The sequence below is a fragment of the Chaetodon trifascialis genome, chromosome 14, assembly GCF_039877785.1.
Source record: "Chaetodon trifascialis isolate fChaTrf1 chromosome 14, fChaTrf1.hap1, whole genome shotgun sequence".
In the NCBI taxonomy this organism is placed as follows: Eukaryota; Metazoa; Chordata; class Actinopteri; order Chaetodontiformes; family Chaetodontidae; genus Chaetodon; species Chaetodon trifascialis.
Genome location: NC_092069.1, coordinates 19,581,040 through 19,597,793, shown reverse-complemented (window position 1 = coordinate 19,597,793; position 16,754 = coordinate 19,581,040). Strand labels below are relative to the sequence as shown.

Sequence of the window (16,754 nt, the reverse complement as noted above, 5' to 3'; positions counted from 1 at the left end):
GCGTTAGACTGAATAGATGACTGTGGTGGACGTGAGCTGTGATAGCAGCGACATCTCGTGGCCGCAGCGCACAACTGCATGTACGAGCTGCTCACTGTATTCATTCATCAACTCCAGGAAGCGAAGGAGGAGGTTTGGCATTGAGAACTGTGTGGGTTCTACATTTGCATCTCCATCAACCCTGAGCTGTCTCATCTGAATCCATGTCTCTGTCCACCTCTATCTATTACTGTGTTTTGACTCTTAAAGGTTTATTTTTAACCACATATAACTCACAGAGTGACTGTTTTAATACTGTGTAACAAATGTTTTCCATTACACACTGGTTACAACACAGCATCAAAGAGAGGATAAAACCTTTTACATCAGACTTACTTTAAACTTGAATCTTTATGCAGTGATGCACTACATAAAAATATCCAAAACAACATAAATGAGCACAGTGTCATGAAAAGGTATGCAGGCACATCAGCAGTCCCTTCAGGCTGTGATGCTTCTATTACAATAGAAAACAAATGTTTGATGAAAAAATTGGGAAAAATACAAATTTGCCTTACCACTAGTAAGGCAAAATGTGAAGATTTGCCACACTGGAGCACCAAAAAAAGACATGTTCCTGCTGAAATCTCAGACTTGGTATGTCAGGCACAGGTCTACATTGTCAGATTTAGCTTATTCTCAATCAGTCTAAGCTTTTCTTTGTCCATGTCTGGTTCATTTAGGTTCAACTATGCTTTGAGATCAGTGCTGACAATGCCACGTTTCAGCATGCGTGGTTACTTTTAGCATAAAGATACATGTTAACAGAGTATAGCTACAAATGTTTATCCATCCATTGTCTATACCTGACTATCCCTTTTGGGGGTTGCGGGGGGGGGCTGGAGACTATCCCAGCTGTCATTGGGCGGAAGGCGGGGTACACCCTGAACCGGTCGCCAGTCGATCGCAGGGCAACACACATGACAAACAACCATTCACGCTCACATTCAAACCTAAGGGCAATGTTAGAGTCACCAATTAACCTAATGAGCATGTTTTTTTAGTCTGTGGGAGGAAGCCGGAGTACCTGGAGAGAACCCACGCATGCACAGGAAGAACATGCAAACTTCACACAGAAAGGCCCCGCCCGACCCGGGGATGGACCAGCGACCTTCTTGCTGTGAGGCACGGGCACTACCTGCTGCTCCACCGTGCCGCCCTACAAATGTTCATGAGGATTTCAATTGTTCTGTTGTTCAAAATAGTCACAGAGGAGGTGTCGGACCTCCTCAGCATGACTTTGGTCCATGCTGGTTGAGAGGAGCTGCTTGTGGCTGGGCTGTGGGCTCTCCGCCTCGGCCACCTCCCCCTGCCACTCCGCCCTGAAGGCGTCCCCGTGGGACTCGCACATGTTGTGCAAAATGCAGCAGGCCAGAATCATGGTGGGCACCACGTCCAGTCCGCAGTCGTTCCTCTTGCTCAGACACTGCCAGCGTGCCCTCAGCCTCAGCAGCGCCTCCTCAGACACGCGCAGCGCCCTGCTGAGCCGCCGATTAAAGAGCCGCTGCGGCTCTGTAAGTGCTGTGTGGCTGGCCCTCCTGCCCTTTTCCTCAGGATAGGCCTTCATTAGCCAGCTCTGGAGAGGGTAGCAGGCCTCCCCGAGCAGCACATACCTACACACAACAGATGGTTTTCAGTCAGTTATACTTGACGTCCTACCAGCACTGCAACATTGAGCGGAGCCACAAAATCACCCAGCAGCAGTAGCCTTTAAGGAACTTTGAAATATTAAATGTATTTATTCATACCCTTATTCGCTCGATAAAAAAGATTAAAAAAAAAAAGAGATGTATGCTGTAATACAAAAAAATAAAAAAACATGACTCTCCCAGTCTTGTTGCTCCTTGTTTGAAATGTGTTGCTGCATCAAATTCAGAATAAGCATATATTTACAGAAATCAATGAAGCTGATGAGGCAGGACATTAAATATATTGTTTTTGTTTTCAGCTGAGTCAAAAAGGAATAGCAAATGATCACATTCTGTTTCATTTAGGTTTTACACAGCGTCAAACCTTTTTTTGAATCAGGTTTACATGAAATAATGTGACATAGTTCAAGAGCATAATGTTAACATTTCTTTACTGCTGTGTGATCTTACTACGTGGTCTGGAATGTTTACGTTGAGGTAGTTTCTGGGATTCTCCTTTACTTCCATTGATTACATCATAGCCAACAGCTCTCACATGGAGTTAATTAGTGTGTGAAGCAGGACAGATTTTATTACCATTAATCTGTAAGATTTTACTTGTTTCATAGTACACCTCTGAAGTGGAGCTACTTGCTCCTGAATGCACCTTATTCTGTGTCAAACTCAGTGGCTTTACAAATGAGAAAAAGGATGCAGCTACACCACAACTTCCGACCTCAACATCAAATGAAATGGACATAATATCTATCAGCAGTCTTAGTGTGCTTGTCACACGGTGTCTATATGTCAGTCCTTCTCTCTCTATCATGAAATTGGCTTTTCATTTAGGCTGAACGTCTCAACCTCAAAGATACAGTGGATACGTACGACTTGGCTCCTGACCCCACCGCCATGCTGTTTGCTTTCACTTCACCTGAGCGGTTTTCCCATGAAGACAGGTGGCGGCTCAGGCGACAGTCCACCCTCTGCAGCTGTGGCCCACAGCGATGAGTTCTGTAAGATGTCACCTGGGTCTGTCCCACCTGGGAAACTGGCACACACATCCCAGAACTGCCCCCGGCCACTAACGGCCACCTGTAACACAGAGGAGACAGAAAGAGGTAAGAACTCCAAATCTGACGCTGAACAACTAGCGAGTATCTGCAGCAGCACCTCTACCTGAGACAGCACTGAGAGCCAGCCGGCGGGGTTGGCGTAGTCAGACACATTGTTGGACGGGGTGATGATAGCCGTGTGCAGCGTTGAAATGGCAGCCACGCAGTGAGGGAAGCCATGATGGGACAGGAAGAGCTGGGCTGAATCCTCCAGCTCCTGCTCGTTGGGGGAGCGCAGGTAGATGGAGCTGAGGAGCGCCACGATGGCGTGACACATGTCTCTGACACACCTGCACACGGTGGACTTCCCCACACCAAACAGGGTACTGATGGTGCGGTATTCGATGTTGGACGCCAGGCGCCACAGAGCCACCGCGACACGTTTCTCCACCGGCAGCGCCAGACGGAAGCTGGTGTCCTGACGAGCCAGACGAGGCCTCAGCTTGTCACAGAGGTAGAAGAACGTCTCCCGGCTCATACGGAACTTGTCCAGCCAATCAGATGGCTGGAATTCAGTCATCACCACCCGCTCCCACCAATCGGTGCTCGGAGTGGTGGTCCAGGGGCGCGTGCGGATGCGGACGTTGGAGCGGATGCCTCCCGCTATCATCATCTGATGATGTGATCAATAATAAGACTTCCTTTAAATCACATAACTTATTAAAACCATTGAGTCTGTGGCTCTGCTGAGACTATGACTCATTTATTTTGTCAGTGCTTTAGTGGTTTTTGGAAATATCTATCTGCTATTTTAGTCTGCAGAATTCGCCATGCTCTTCCTCTTGAAGGTGAGGTGAGTCATTCTGGAGCAAATCCGCTGATATTTCCATCTCTCCTGCTTCGCGATGGTTTCCCATCAGCATGCCAGATTTTCCATCCCCTTGTCCTGTGCACGAGCACGAAGGCCACCTGCTGCTCACCGAGTTTCAAATTCAGCAAATATCAGCAATCTTTCTCCAGAGTGACTCACTCCACCTTTAAATAGGTCTGTTCTATTTAAAGCCAAAGCTTTTGGGGTATTTTATGCTCAGGGTTGAAACAATTAGCCAATGAGTCAATTGACAGAAAATTAATCGACAACAATTTTGATAATCTATTATTAATTTCAGATTAAAATTTCTTGGGAAAATGCCGAACAATCTGTGATTTTGGGCTGTCAGTTCTTATTTTTCTCCTTATTATAGTATTTTAAATAATACTGTTGGCCAGACAAGTTGAAGACATCACACTGGGTTCTGAGAAAGTGTGATGAGTACTTTTTACTATTTTACTACTATAAAATGAGTCGTGAAAAGTAACTAAGTACAATTACTCTTTCCTTTACTTGGCTTGATTTTAATTACTCCACAACAATTCAGAGGGTAATTGTACTTTTTACTTAATGACATTTTTTTGATACCTTCAGTCACTAGTTGCATATTCGTATCAGTAATACAAAACATAATTAACAAATAAATTCTGGCGTAGTTTTGTGTCAATTAAGTCAATATTATAATATAGTTTATTCTCTGCGTAAGGAGTATTTTTACTGCTTCTTTACTTTTGTACCTTTACTTAAGTAAAAATTTGAAAGCACGGCTTTCACCTGTAAGAAAGTGTTTTTTCACCGTGGTATTGCTACTTTTACTGAAGTAGAGAGTACTTCGCCCAGTACCACGTAAAACGGAGTACAGTCAGTGTGACATGTTAATGTAATGAACAGCATCTTGGAACTGACCATGAGCATCCTCCTCTGTCTCTGGAAGAAGTACTGCCGGTGTCTGATGCGTCGCTGGATCTCATGGCGCCTCTGAATGTCGGCGTTGTTAATGTCTCTCCTGCGCTTCAGCAGCATGTAAGTCATGAGGAACATGAAAGACCGCAGCTGCCCCTCTTCCTCCATTTTGACGAGTTCAACCGGCAGGCAACGCGCCAGACACTAGGTCTAAGGATAACGAGCGTGATGTAAACAGAGGAGCTCAGGTGTTACGGCGGATACCGTCATCTCAACGGCCGCCGTTAGCTGGTGTGGTGCACTTCCGCCTTCTCCCGTTTGTGTCTGAGCAGAGTGGTGCTGCCATCTAGTGGCTGAAACTGAGCAGCGACTGAAAGAACGCTGCATTAAGACGAGGTACATTTCTGCTGGTAGAAAGTTCAATTACATCATTGTTCTCCTCATTTATGACTGAAACTTGTAATATTTGTCTTCCCTTTGCTGAGCTGTAACAGAACAATGAAAAATGAAGGATAGTAATGGTGTTTATTACTCACTTGTTTCCTTATTAATTGTACTAATTGTGTGTCTTTTATCCTCCTCTTCATATTTTGTCAGTCAATGAAGAGAAGAAAAACACTTTTAAAGAGTACTTATACTTAACTTTGGTATTTTCATTTCATGCTGCGTTATACTTTCACTCCACTACATTTTGGATGCCAGTGTTGTGCTTTTTAGTCTACGACATTTGACAACATTAGCAGCTTGTTACTTTGCAAATTTAGATTATCAATAAAATCTTCAAATAATAAATTATAATGTATTATTACATATGATGCAGCAGTATATAAAGTAGCTGGAATTATTTTTAGGGCCTTGCTCATTTTGTCTTTTTAGGCTCTGTCTTTTTCTTGAGGAACTGTACATCTCTCAGTCTTTTTTTATCTTGACCATTAAGCCACAATCTTCTCTTCATTTCAGGACAATGCTGACCTGCTTGGTCTGTCCTTGGTCTTTGGACCTCGTATGAGGACATGCTCATGCGTCAGTGAGTCCAGGATAAACAGAAGAGAATTAGAAGCTCTTTTATTCTTTATTATCGGTTTCATCTTTATTCCTCCAACTGTCTGCAGGCTTTGCTATTTTACTCCAACTTATCAGCGTTTCTCTCTTCGGACTCTCTGTGGCAGATTTGAGATAAACGAGCGAACGTCAATATGCACAGCTCCTCTCCTCTTATCCATGTTTACTCCTTAAATGTTTTCTGCTACAGCGCCTTCATCAGGACGACACATGAGAGTGGCTGGTGTCAAACTGGGTAACTTCCTAGCAAATGATTACCAGAACATTAGAAACGCTTCAACATGATGAAATACAATTCAACAGCATCACAAAGTACAGCCTCCAAAATGTGTGAGTTTGAACAACATCCCTCTGAACAAAACATGAAAGTGATAAGTTAAAGAAAGGAGCACTTATTGCAGGGTTGTTGCAGTGGATTGCGTTATATCCGGATCAGTACGGAGTGCTGCTTTCTAATCTGAGCAATTCACAGCAAAGGCAAAACAACAATGAGAACGGTCAGGATGTATACGGATCTGCAGCAACGCATTTAGACGATGAAAGGAACTCACTGTCCTTCACACAGCGCCGCTCACAGCAGACGCCGAGTTCTTATCTCTTACACGCCAGTGAGCACAATAACAGACATCAAGCAATATGTTTCACAATTAGTGTTAATCTTCCAAACAATGGAATTATTGGGTTTAGTGCATCTGTGAGTGCTTTTTTACTTCTTGTAATTTAGGTGTTCAGTAGCTATTTGCAATTTCATGCAACAGCAGGTTAGAGGTTACAGCAGGTACAGCACACAGAAGGATATACTTTAGGTCGCTGTACATTCAGAACTTATGAGAAAATACACAAGAGACCTAGGACACAACTTTCACCCGAGTGATAAACAGCTCTGCTGCTGCGTTCTCAAACTCCTTTGCGTCCATATTACCACCGGGGCCCCGTGTCTGTGCTCCAGCAATGGCCTGAGCTACCTTGTATGGAGAGATCTTGGCACTGGCCTCCAGGTAGCGTATAGCCTTGATGTTAGCCTCCAGACAGGAATTAGCTTTCGTATTAGCATTGGCACAACAGTTTGCATCACAGCCTTGGGAAGTCTCCAGGGCCTCCTTTAAGGTCCCCAGCACGGCCAGGCACAGCGCCCGAGAGGCAGGCCCTTCATCCGGGCAGCACACTTCAGCGTAAAGCCTCTGAGCCTGCCGGATGTAGTCTGAGAAAACTGCACACGTGAGCACGCCGTGGCGGAAGACGTCATAAGGGACGGCCTCATGGTCTTGACAATGGAGGCGTCGGAGGAGCGGGGCGGAGGTGGAGGCAGGGACTCCGCCTTCACTGCACAGGCACTGCAGAGTCTGTGTGTAGAGGCCTCCTCTCACTCCTCCTCCTCCTGCTGGGATGTCAGTGCAGGAGCCATCAGGGCCCTCGGGGACCTCACCTGGACGTCTGCGGGGGCCAGTGAGGTTCAGGAGGTCGTAGGCCACACGGACGTTGTTGCTGAAGGCAGATCTGAGTTCAGTGGGGTAAAAGAAAGCAAATGATTGGTCAGTTAGATGGAAATCTTTAATTATATTTCACCTCACAGTTTTAATATCAGCATTGGTGTTAGCTAAATAACGGGCTTCACTTCACTGTATTATTGGCAGGAGGTAAATGCTCATAATCAGGGGGAGGACGATGAGACATTTTTTCAATACAGTTTCCAAACCATCAATCCAACCTATGTTGAACACACAGGCTATCAACACACAGTCTGCCCACATGAAGTTTGATCACAGCTTCTGTTCGGATAATATTCAGAAATGAAGCCAGACCTCTGGGAGTGGTGCGCCAGCCGCAGGTGCCACAGCGCCCGGTTGAGATGCTGCTGCTCCTGCGCGCCTGCGCTCAGCGGGCTGTTGCTCAACTGATCCCCGTCGCCGCATCCAGATGTGCCGGTCTCTGTCACGGAGGCGAGGTGACAGAAGTGGTCTGCCAGGAACCCGATGGGATCGTCCGACCTGGCCTCGACCATCTTTAGGATGGCTCCGCGGAGCAGCCCTCCCACCCCAGCCTGCGACAAAAAATCCCTGTCGCTGTCCGACCTGGTGGCTTTGCCCTCGAGCATCCCTGGAGGAGTAGCCCCGGACCGGCGCTTCTCCTTGTCCGCCATTGCTGGTGACGTCTCGTGTCCCAGCAACAGCAACGGAAGTGACTGAACGCTAACGGTCGTCAGACAGGAAACGGAGCAACTTATACCTGTCTGTTTATATTGTTTATCTGCGTCGCAAGAAAACGTCTCAAAATTATTCGGCGATTTACGGCTGACATACCCCAAAATCAAAGACTTGTCTAGAAAGCCTTATAACCATCACCAGTCCCCTCGGTCTGGTTGCTGGGGACGCTGTCTGACGCGCGTGCGCAAAGGCCAGACCAAAAACAATATGGCGGGGCCCGCTGAGCACAAGTGACCTGCTTAAAAAAAGAAAGTTCCCATTACTCTCTGTACACTTATCACTGTGAATTTGAGCTTTTCGATGCTAAATTGATACCTGGCCCCAACTTTGTCGTGTATTAAAACCATTCAATTAAAAACATAGAATAAATACAAGACACTTTGGTGATCTAGCCTGGTCTCATTCGGCCGTTTTGTTCTTTTTTATTAAGATAAAATAAGCCAACTATATATTTTACAGACTTTTATACTTAGAGGTTAGTGCAGATACAGTTTATGTCTAAACAGAGTTACAACGTTGCCTCCATCAAAATAACCAGACATTCAGAGCCATCTTGACAGTTTTGTAGTGTTCACTGTTGACTCACTTCATTAATATCTGCCATTGATTAAAAGACACCGGATTTACATGTTCTTTTTTAACATTGCTGTGTTTGTTGTATCGTGTTTCATATACTTCCTTCTGCAACAATGGCTATTAACCATTTACACAAAAAAAGCACATTTATGGCAGAAGGCTCAATATGAGGAAAGGTGAATTTAAAAAGACAAACAATAATTCATACCTCAGATATATGAAGTTCAAACAATACATTTACTGTATATAAATAGCCCGAGTTACTCTTTAACAAAATGGTCAAAATTGTAGTTTCAAACAAAAACATACAGATGGTGACAAAAAGGCAGTGACACACAAAAACACAAAATACAGCAAGTTTAGGAGATGCCCCTCATTCACTAAGCTAATGTACAGTATATTAAAAGAACAAATACAGCAGTTCTTCGATTTCATTTCCATAGCTGCGAGATCAGTGTCACACACGCTTGTTAAACACGTGGAACCATGTCTGAGAACTATACTGTACACCTGTATTTTACATTCGAATGAAACATGGAAAACAACTTAAATACGGATCCAACCACCATGAGGAAAACAAAAATGCAGCATTTACTTTTACTTAAAATAATCAATATATGGTTAATTCTGAACAGAACAAAAATATGAAATATATTTTAACAAAATAGTCTGCCTTGATCATGGCAGTCTTGGGGCTTCGCATCGGCCCCTGTTCACGCTCAGTAATTATAAATGACACAACTGCATGTAGGATATGCAAATGTTGCAGCACTACACTGTTTTTTAAAAGGCCAAGACTTGCTAAAAAAGACCTATGATTTTAAATACGTTTTCTAAATTTCAAGTTGACTCTGCAAACCAGTGTCGCTTAAACTTCTGTTTCACAATGATAGCTTGATCAGTGAGGGCCTTTGGTCTTTTTACACAAAGGTATCAGGTTTACATTTGAGGTCTATCTTGGCCTGTAGCGTTGTATCACAGTCACAATGCATATGCTATGCCATTGCTGTGTGCACAGACGCCATTTGTTCTGGGTATATGGTTCCCGTTGGTAAGGGCAGCTTTTTTCAAAGCAGCCACGTTGTCACTGATGGGGGTCGTATGTGGAGGCAGGAAGTCTCTCTGCAGCTTGTGCTCCAGCAGCATGTGGTTCTGAGGAGGAAGGCCGAGGCATGCCCTGAAAAACACAAGGAGGGAGACTGCAGTCAACTTCTGTCGCTAAATGAAACACAAGAACTGTACCGATGTGTATAAGAGGGTCCTTAAAAGCATAATGTTCTGTTGAACGGACAACGCAACTTTTGGGGAAACTGTGTGGAAAAGAAACTAGTCTTGTTCAAACCTCATGATGTTTTCTATGCAGGCCCTCTGGCGGAAGAAGGCGTTCACGACCGGGGTCCCCGATGGGACCAGGGGGGCCTTGCAGAGGAACGAGAGCAGTGCTAAGACACTGTGGAAGGACTGGAAGTCTTCCTCCCCTTGGGGCCGGACAGTCACACGCTGGCAAAGCTCTGTCAGGATCACCAGGTCCAGGATGATGGGGCTGGCTAGCAGAGAGTCCTGTTGCAATGACAGAAAGATGATGTGAGTATAATGGTGTAACAGAGGGAGAGGCAAACGGCTTAAGACATCTGTGAGGACAGAGAAGATCCTTGCACATACAAGAACTGCAGCTACCTTAATAGCAGTGTCTTTGTTTAATGCCACCAGCAGCAGTCACCAAATCAGACATTTCCAAGAGCTTTAATGTAAAGATACACTGATGCATAGCTTCGTGTGTTTGACTGTTGTTGGATCCATGTACTAACCTATTTAGGTGTACTTTAGTTGCAAATCTTCATTTATTTGCTCTGAAATCACATCTGAAATGCACATCTTTTTCACTCCTACTCAAAGTAACTATATGCAGCATTTTGTGTGATGGCAGAATCTTTTAAAATTACTATTTTTTTCACGATCCCTGCGAAGATGCTATCTGTTATTTTCAGCCCATTCACGTCCATGCAAAATCAACACTTAGCAGCTTTAGGTCTAGTTAACAAATTACATTAATCGACTGCATGTTGTAATAAAATCATCCACATTGATGCAGTCTGACACAGATTAAGTGGGTAGACATAAGCAGAAGAGATGCTATTCTGTGTGCATGAATGGTGGTGGGCGGGCTAAAGCAGCAATGCCAGTAAGCCATGAAACAACTATGTCAATGACCTGAAGATGTCTCTTTAAATTATCTCCAAGACTTGTTAAGAGGGATTAACAGTAAGCTCTGGCACTCCTGAGCCTCCTCCTCCTCCACAACCACAGTCAGCCGAAGAAGAATAGCCTTGAACACCGTGTTTGGCCAGCAGTTAGCATTTTGAACTCTCATGCTGAAGACCGTTGTAGTATGCTGGATTGGCCTTTTTCAGCTGCGTGTTCGGCAGAAACACTGACCTCACAGGTGTTGTGCAGCGCGATCGTATTGGTGCCTCCCATCATTATCTCAGAAGTGTACTCATCCATGGCACGCTTGCTGTCTCCCACATAGGGGACATATTTAATCACCACCTGAAATAACACACAGAGACGGTTAATGAGTCCGATCAGGCGTTAGGCACGTCCACGCGGAGATCATTCTGTTTCTGTGTCTGAGTCACTCACACAGTGGTCGGGCTTTTCTCCAGGCTGGTATAAAATGGGGTTTGACTGGACCATGTCATCCACCACGTTGCTCTTGGAGATCTCTTTGGAGCGGAACTGCTGCGGAGCCGACAGGTTCTTCCCGTCGTTGTTGCCGAGATGATTGTAGCTGACAATGGAGGTCGGCTGTGAAGGGGGAGAGGAGCTTATTAAAATCTCTTTGTTCAGGAAGTGTGTGGCACTGTAACTTTGTACCTGCCACTTCGATTCAATTTCACGTCACTATCGGAACATTCTTCGAATAAAACACAACATTTCAGCAAACCACAAAACAAATACAACATAACGCAGTGTTACATCAGACATAACGACTCAGTGGCTGCAGTGCATCAATTTAATCACCCCCTTTAACGTTCAGTGCTTAGTCCACACGGGAACACCGTGGCCTACTTAGAACACCAGCTCCAGTTTAACAATTAGACAGAATGAGGAGTTCCACAGTGGCTTTTGTGTTAATTTCATATTATCTGGACAGACAATCACATTGTTGACGTCCCTGAAGCTTCTTCCTTTTTTCCCCTGGTTTGTACTTAAATTAACAAAGCATCTTCAGGTTGCATCCACACTAATATGTTCTTGTTTCAAGTGTCCACTAAAACTAAGACTTTTGGAAACTCTGCTGACCCCTTTCAGTTTGAAAACTCCGGGACTGCGTGTTATCAGTCATGTGTCCTCCCCTGATTTGTCACGCTCTTGTCACATGACCCTTTTTCAAAAGAGACATGAAACAACATCAGGCTGTATACTTCTGTGGGCCTTGTTGGATAACAAATTCCAGGCATTGCTGACCTCATTGTCTCTGTTAGCAGCTATTCTGCAGTTCAATTCTGTATTTTATCATGCTACCACTGCCCACATGTGCAGGAGGCAAACACCGGCTTATGCATGCCCAGTGTACATGTGTGTTCAGGCGTGTACGGTGCTAAAACGCTCACAGGACGGAGAGTTTTCCTTTAAAAACAGGATAGTGTGGATGTAGCCTAAGAACAGAAGACGTTGTGTGATGTACAGATTGTAAACGCCTCCAAGGCAGGTTTGTAATTTTAAGCTGTGTAAATAAAGTTATGTCACTTTAATTCTGGTGTTAGATAGGAAACCATATCAGTCATCAGTCTTCCTTGCTTCCTTTTCCTCACCTTGATACCTGCGCTGACCAGAAAGTCCACCAGCACAGACTTGATCTTGGTCTGACCAGATTTGAAGTCATCTCCTCCGATGAAGACCCCTTTCTGCACGGCCAGCTCCACGGCTCCTGGTACAAAAGTGTTCTGTGGGGAGCCGTTGATATAGGCGCAGCCCTCCAGTATGCTGGCCACTGCGAACAGAGTGGAGGGAGAAACCTCTGCTCCAGCCTAGTGGATGAGAGAGATAATGACTGAGTAAATCATGATATTACACTGACGAAGAAGGCTCGACTCACAAGGCTGCATTTCCCCCGAGACTCTCCTCACATCATCTCTGTCGCACAACTCTATTGTCGACCTTATTCCTATCTAAAATTGAGCTGTTTGCTGAAGATCATAAGTCTGTGAAATAGACCATTATCGTTGCCGACTGTAGTACGAGCACGCTGAAGACAGGAGATGAAATAAAAACTAACCCGTGAGGGGCAAATCATAATTTTCTTCCCCAGATCTGATATAAAAAGGAATAGCTGCTCATTATGGCATTTCATCCACAAATCCACAGCGAAGTGTTAGGAGAGCTAATCTTTTCATCCTCTCAGCTTTATTAATCACTAAATGTGATGGAGGATTACTGTTTGGTCCTCGGCATTAGGAGGAAATTAAAGTCGAACGGGTGATTCATGACCACCGGACACCAACACAATTTAGGTTGGTTTCAACGACAGTTCAAGCCTTTCATGCTGGATCTCTGCTGACACCAACGTACGGGTTTGCGCCCTTAGATCTGGCACTTCAAAGTTTCATCAGACTGGAAGTTTTCAAACTAAACTTTCTTCACAGCTCCTGCTTTCACCTGGATTGCAGCCAGCAGGTTCTTCGCGCTGTCGTTGACCCCTGGTATGATATCACAGAAGCGCTCAGTATTGGCGGTCCACAGCACGATGACTTTGTCCACACCACACGACTGATGGAAGTCCCTTATGTCAGCTCTGATCTGCTCCACCTGGAAGACCATTTGCTCTTTTGGTTAGATCAAGAATTAAACATGAAACAACAGACGTCAGCGCTCATAAATCTGCTGGTGAGTAGACCAAGCATCACCTGCTCTGCCATGGTCCCAGTGAGCACGTTGTCTGCCCGACTCTCTTGGTTCGCAGCGATAAATTCTGGGACATAGATGGACGGCCTGGGTTTCATGCGGCTCATGTGCGGTCGCAGCTGCTCCTGTAACGACCAGTCAAGCACCTGAGCTCTCTCCATCGCACTGCCAAGATCCATCGAGGAGATATCCCAGCCTGAAGACACATGTCAAGTTAACAAATGTGCTGGATCCTGAGATCGCTCTCATTTTCCAGGACTACAAGAGCAGAGGCTGACCTTTTTGGGTCATCACTTTCATCTTAAAATAGACTGTAGCAGCTCTATAAATAGGTTGCCTGTTAAAAGTCTTCCCTTAGGCAAATCTCTGACCATCTTCACCTCATGAAGGGCCTCTGAAGCTGCCCTGGGGTCAGTTTTTCCCTGCTGCTACCTCACGTGCCCTCTCACCTACATACACTGTTCCATCTCTGTGTCAGCGGTTAAACCTTAAGACTGATCTGAAATTGTTCGTACCGTCAAACACTATATCGTTAGGGTGCACCATGGGAAGGAGGTCACGGAAGGGCACGTTGACCTCGCCCTCCAGCCCTGATCCCAGACAAACAGTAGACGCCTGCAGGAGGGAGCCGAAGTAGTTTGCTTTCTGTGGGAATGCGGGAGAGAAAGAGGAGAAAGGAGAGGAAACAGTGTGATTTCATTCCCTATAAGGATTAGATTTTCAGTAGCTTTAAGGTTTATTACAAGTGCATTAAATCCTAAACAGACGAAACAGACGAAGTGGAACCAGCTCACAGAGGTAAAAATGTATTTCCATGTAAGGGGAAATCCCCACGACCAGAATCAGTTAAGCCCTTAACACTCTGCTGAACATGTCAGCATAACCAGCTTATAATGAGTGTTGACCACTGTATCAGGGGACGTACAGGGGCTACCTTTATTAAATAGGACAAGCAGTTTCTACCCTCGTGGTAGCTTTTCACTTCCAATTGTGGTCTGCTCACAGAGAGTCCATTCACCATAAAGGACTTTATCGGCACTTTATTGAAAGAAGAATCATTGTGGTGTTTGCATGTTTTAGCTGCCATAACTACATTTTCCAAGCTAGTCAGTGGCTTTTTCCCCTTTTCCTCCCTCCAGGCAGCCGGCGGTTTACATTCATTTCATTGCACTGTGGAAATCAACTTACAGAAAGCTGCTTGAGACAGATAATCCTCACAATGAGCATCGTCAAAGACACAATAAGGCTTATTATTGTCCAACCATCTCAAATCAAGTCCCTGCCCACTGAAATGAATGCAAACCATCAGCTGATTCGCCTTCCGCATACAGGCATGTTTGTGTCACTCTGCTCACCTTCACTCCCGTCTTGGTTCTCCAGGTGAGACCCTGCTTGTTGGCCAGTACAGCTGCTGTGACCGTGGTCCCGTTGTTGCCTCCCCAGCCCACCAGCATCACACCCAGCCGGGGTACACGCCTCTCAGTGCGGAATGTCATCTCGGTGGTGCGGGGGTTCACCTGTTCCCCATATGGAGCAAAGTTACTGCACAGGGGACGCATAACTTCCAGCTGCATGTGTGCACACAAGAATGTAAGAAAAGTCCTGTTACCGTGAGTCTGTTGGCCTCCATGTGCACGGATGCCGTCTGGTAGGAGTACTGAGCAGTGATGTGTGCATCTGTGTACTTCACATTAGGGCTGTTGACATGAATGTTCACAGACATGGCTGCAGTCTGCAAAGAGATGAGAGAGAAACAGCGGAGGGTTTGTCTCAATGTGCGTGGATGAGTAACGCCACATTTCCTCAACACGTCACAACTAAGAAGCTAGCGGCGTGGCCTGTCGAAAAAAGGAAGAGATGAGTTAACACACCGCTGTTTCACGCCTCCCTGACGGACAAAACTGTAAAATTATTCTCAGTAATTCCCGTCAGACCATCTTGAGCCATTTCTGCCAGTTATAAACGGAGAAACAGGTGTGCCGCTAAATGAATGACACGCGGGTATGAACCAAGATGAAACCCGGAAACACCCTCACCTTTTCTTTCAACTTCAAGGGTAAAGATGTTCGTGAGTTTACTCAGTGCTCAAATGAAGCCGGTTCCGGTGTGCGTCGCGGACAGTCCTTCGCCTGTGTGGATGGAAGTTTCCAGTCCTTTCCGTCTAAAAGTGCCGGGTGGTGTCGATCTATCCCCTGCTCCGCCTGACCACGCAGTTTGATTACCCTCCCTCGCGCGACGTAGTCAGCAGCTCGTGCCAATGAGGCTGCGCCGTCCCCTTTATGTAAAGCGCGAGGATGGAGAGGTTTGAGGACCGCGTGACGACAGCAGGGTCTGTGGTCGCGAATCAGGTTGCTTCAAAACAGAGATGATTTGATCGATTACTTTTTAGAGATCTGGCTGTTTGTCAATCGCCTGACAGATCAATAAAATAAATAATCATTTTTTTCTGTTTATGGAATCAGGCACTTTTGCAGTCATCAAAATTGGTAGTTTAATTTGTATGACTGGTGTGACGTCCTGTGTCTGTGATGGACCATATCATTGTTGTTGTTGTTGCTGTTGTTGTCAAAGAATATGAAAAGCAAAACATGAGGTGAAAAGAAAAAATAAGAGAGAGAAAAAAAACTAAAGAAAAAACATGTTGTCAACAACAACAACAACAACAACAAAACAGGTGTTGTGTTGTGAAAGATAAAATATGCAGTTACTGTTGTGAAAAACTGGGCTGTGTGTCTGCAGGCATGCTGCGTTAACTGTGTTTATGTGCCTGGAGGTGAGAGGAGGAAAGTGTATGATACTGATAATATGAGAAAAACACAAAACAGAGCCTGATATGAAGCCAAAAACAAGGGAAGTGAAGGAAGGTGGAGGGAGCAGCAGTCACCATGACAGCGCCGTGGCTAAATACTGCACAGTGCTGATGATGAAAGGTGAAAAACACATTAGGTATAATAATTACAACAATCAGAATGATACCCTCTTTTGTTTTAAGGGACGTCAAAGCATTAGAATGAAAAAACCCAAACTGAATATGATGAATAATGAATGAAATGAATACAATTGTCCATTATCAATTTGTAATAAGACAAACAGGGTAAAACAACAACAACAACAACAACAAAAAACAATAATTGAATTGTCATTTAATCATCCAGGAAATAGATCACCCACTCCTCCTTAAAATAATATAATTTGTTTTATATCTGTGCCTTGCTTCTTAATGCAAGTTTAGTTGGAGCAGCGACATACTCGTCTACTCGTCACTTGCCTCTCCAGGTGATCTCCAGTATGCTGTTAGACATACTGCCTGAAGGCTTCATCCAAGTGGAGCCTGCACTCCTCTGAGCCATCAGAGTGACACTAACCAGACAACTGAACTGACAGCATGGAGGATGACCTCTACATTCCTCCAATAAAAGACAGAAAATTAGACTCTTGACCTTTTGACATGTGTAGACTGTAATAGGGAGATATAGAGATGGTCATGAGTTAAAAGGGGAAAAAGACA

The 16,754-nt window shown here is 45.0% G+C and overlaps 3 protein-coding genes across 3 annotated transcripts; all 3 read right to left on the bottom strand.

Annotated features, from left to right (window-relative positions):
• Positions 1-272: 272 nt before the first annotated feature.
• On the bottom strand, positions 273-4,818 carry LOC139342650 (uncharacterized). The gene is made up of 4 exons (XM_070979863.1): positions 4,500-4,818; positions 2,847-3,395; positions 2,602-2,762; positions 273-1,652 (listed from the first exon to the last, which is right to left on the bottom strand). The coding sequence occupies exons 1-4, from the start codon at positions 4,662-4,664 to the stop codon at positions 1,220-1,222; spliced, it is 1,308 nt and encodes a 435-aa protein (XP_070835964.1). The 5' UTR covers positions 4,665-4,818; the 3' UTR covers positions 273-1,219.
• Positions 4,819-5,545: 727 nt separating this feature from the next.
• Positions 5,546-7,723, bottom strand: tpgs1 (tubulin polyglutamylase complex subunit 1). Its single transcript, XM_070979448.1, has 2 exons — positions 7,361-7,723; positions 5,546-7,055 (listed from the first exon to the last, which is right to left on the bottom strand). Exons 1-2 carry the CDS (start codon positions 7,696-7,698, stop codon positions 6,407-6,409), a joined length of 987 nt encoding a protein of 328 aa, XP_070835549.1. The 5' UTR covers positions 7,699-7,723; the 3' UTR covers positions 5,546-6,406.
• Positions 7,724-8,144: 421 nt separating this feature from the next.
• LOC139342653 (inositol-3-phosphate synthase 1-A-like) lies at positions 8,145-15,489 on the bottom strand. The gene is made up of 11 exons (XM_070979866.1): positions 15,283-15,489; positions 14,856-14,978; positions 14,602-14,763; positions 13,762-13,891; positions 13,249-13,442; positions 13,001-13,150; positions 12,157-12,372; positions 10,982-11,146; positions 10,775-10,888; positions 9,681-9,898; positions 8,145-9,515 (listed from the first exon to the last, which is right to left on the bottom strand). The coding sequence occupies exons 2-11, from the start codon at positions 14,967-14,969 to the stop codon at positions 9,320-9,322; spliced, it is 1,659 nt and encodes a 552-aa protein (XP_070835967.1). The 5' UTR covers positions 14,970-14,978; positions 15,283-15,489; the 3' UTR covers positions 8,145-9,319.
• Positions 15,490-16,754: the final 1,265 nt, after the last annotated feature.

Excerpts from the sequence above, each read along its gene's own strand:
- LOC139342650 (XM_070979863.1), bottom strand. The coding sequence starts at position 4,664 with ATGGAGGAAGAGGGGCAGCTGCGGTCTTTCATGTTCCTCATGACTTAC. Across the intron at positions 3,396-4,499 it reads GACAGAGGAGGATGCTCATG|ATGATGATAGCGGGAGGCAT; the intron begins GTCAGTTCCAAG and ends TCACATCATCAG. Across the intron at positions 2,763-2,846 it reads GGCTCTCAGTGCTGTCTCAG|GTGGCCGTTAGTGGCCGGGG; the intron begins GTAGAGGTGCTG and ends TCTGTGTTACAG.
- tpgs1 (XM_070979448.1), bottom strand. The coding sequence starts at position 7,698 with ATGGCGGACAAGGAGAAGCGCCGGTCCGGGGCTACTCCTCCAGGGATG. Across the intron at positions 7,056-7,360 it reads CTGGCGCACCACTCCCAGAG|ATCTGCCTTCAGCAACAACG; the intron begins GTCTGGCTTCAT and ends CACTGAACTCAG.
- LOC139342653 (XM_070979866.1), bottom strand. The coding sequence starts at position 14,969 with ATGTCTGTGAACATTCATGTCAACAGCCCTAATGTGAAGTACACAGAT. Across the intron at positions 13,443-13,761 it reads TAACGATATAGTGTTTGACG|GCTGGGATATCTCCTCGATG; the intron begins GTACGAACAATT and ends ATGTGTCTTCAG. Across the intron at positions 9,899-10,774 it reads CGCTGCACAACACCTGTGAG|GACTCTCTGCTAGCCAGCCC; the intron begins GTCAGTGTTTCT and ends TCATTGCAACAG.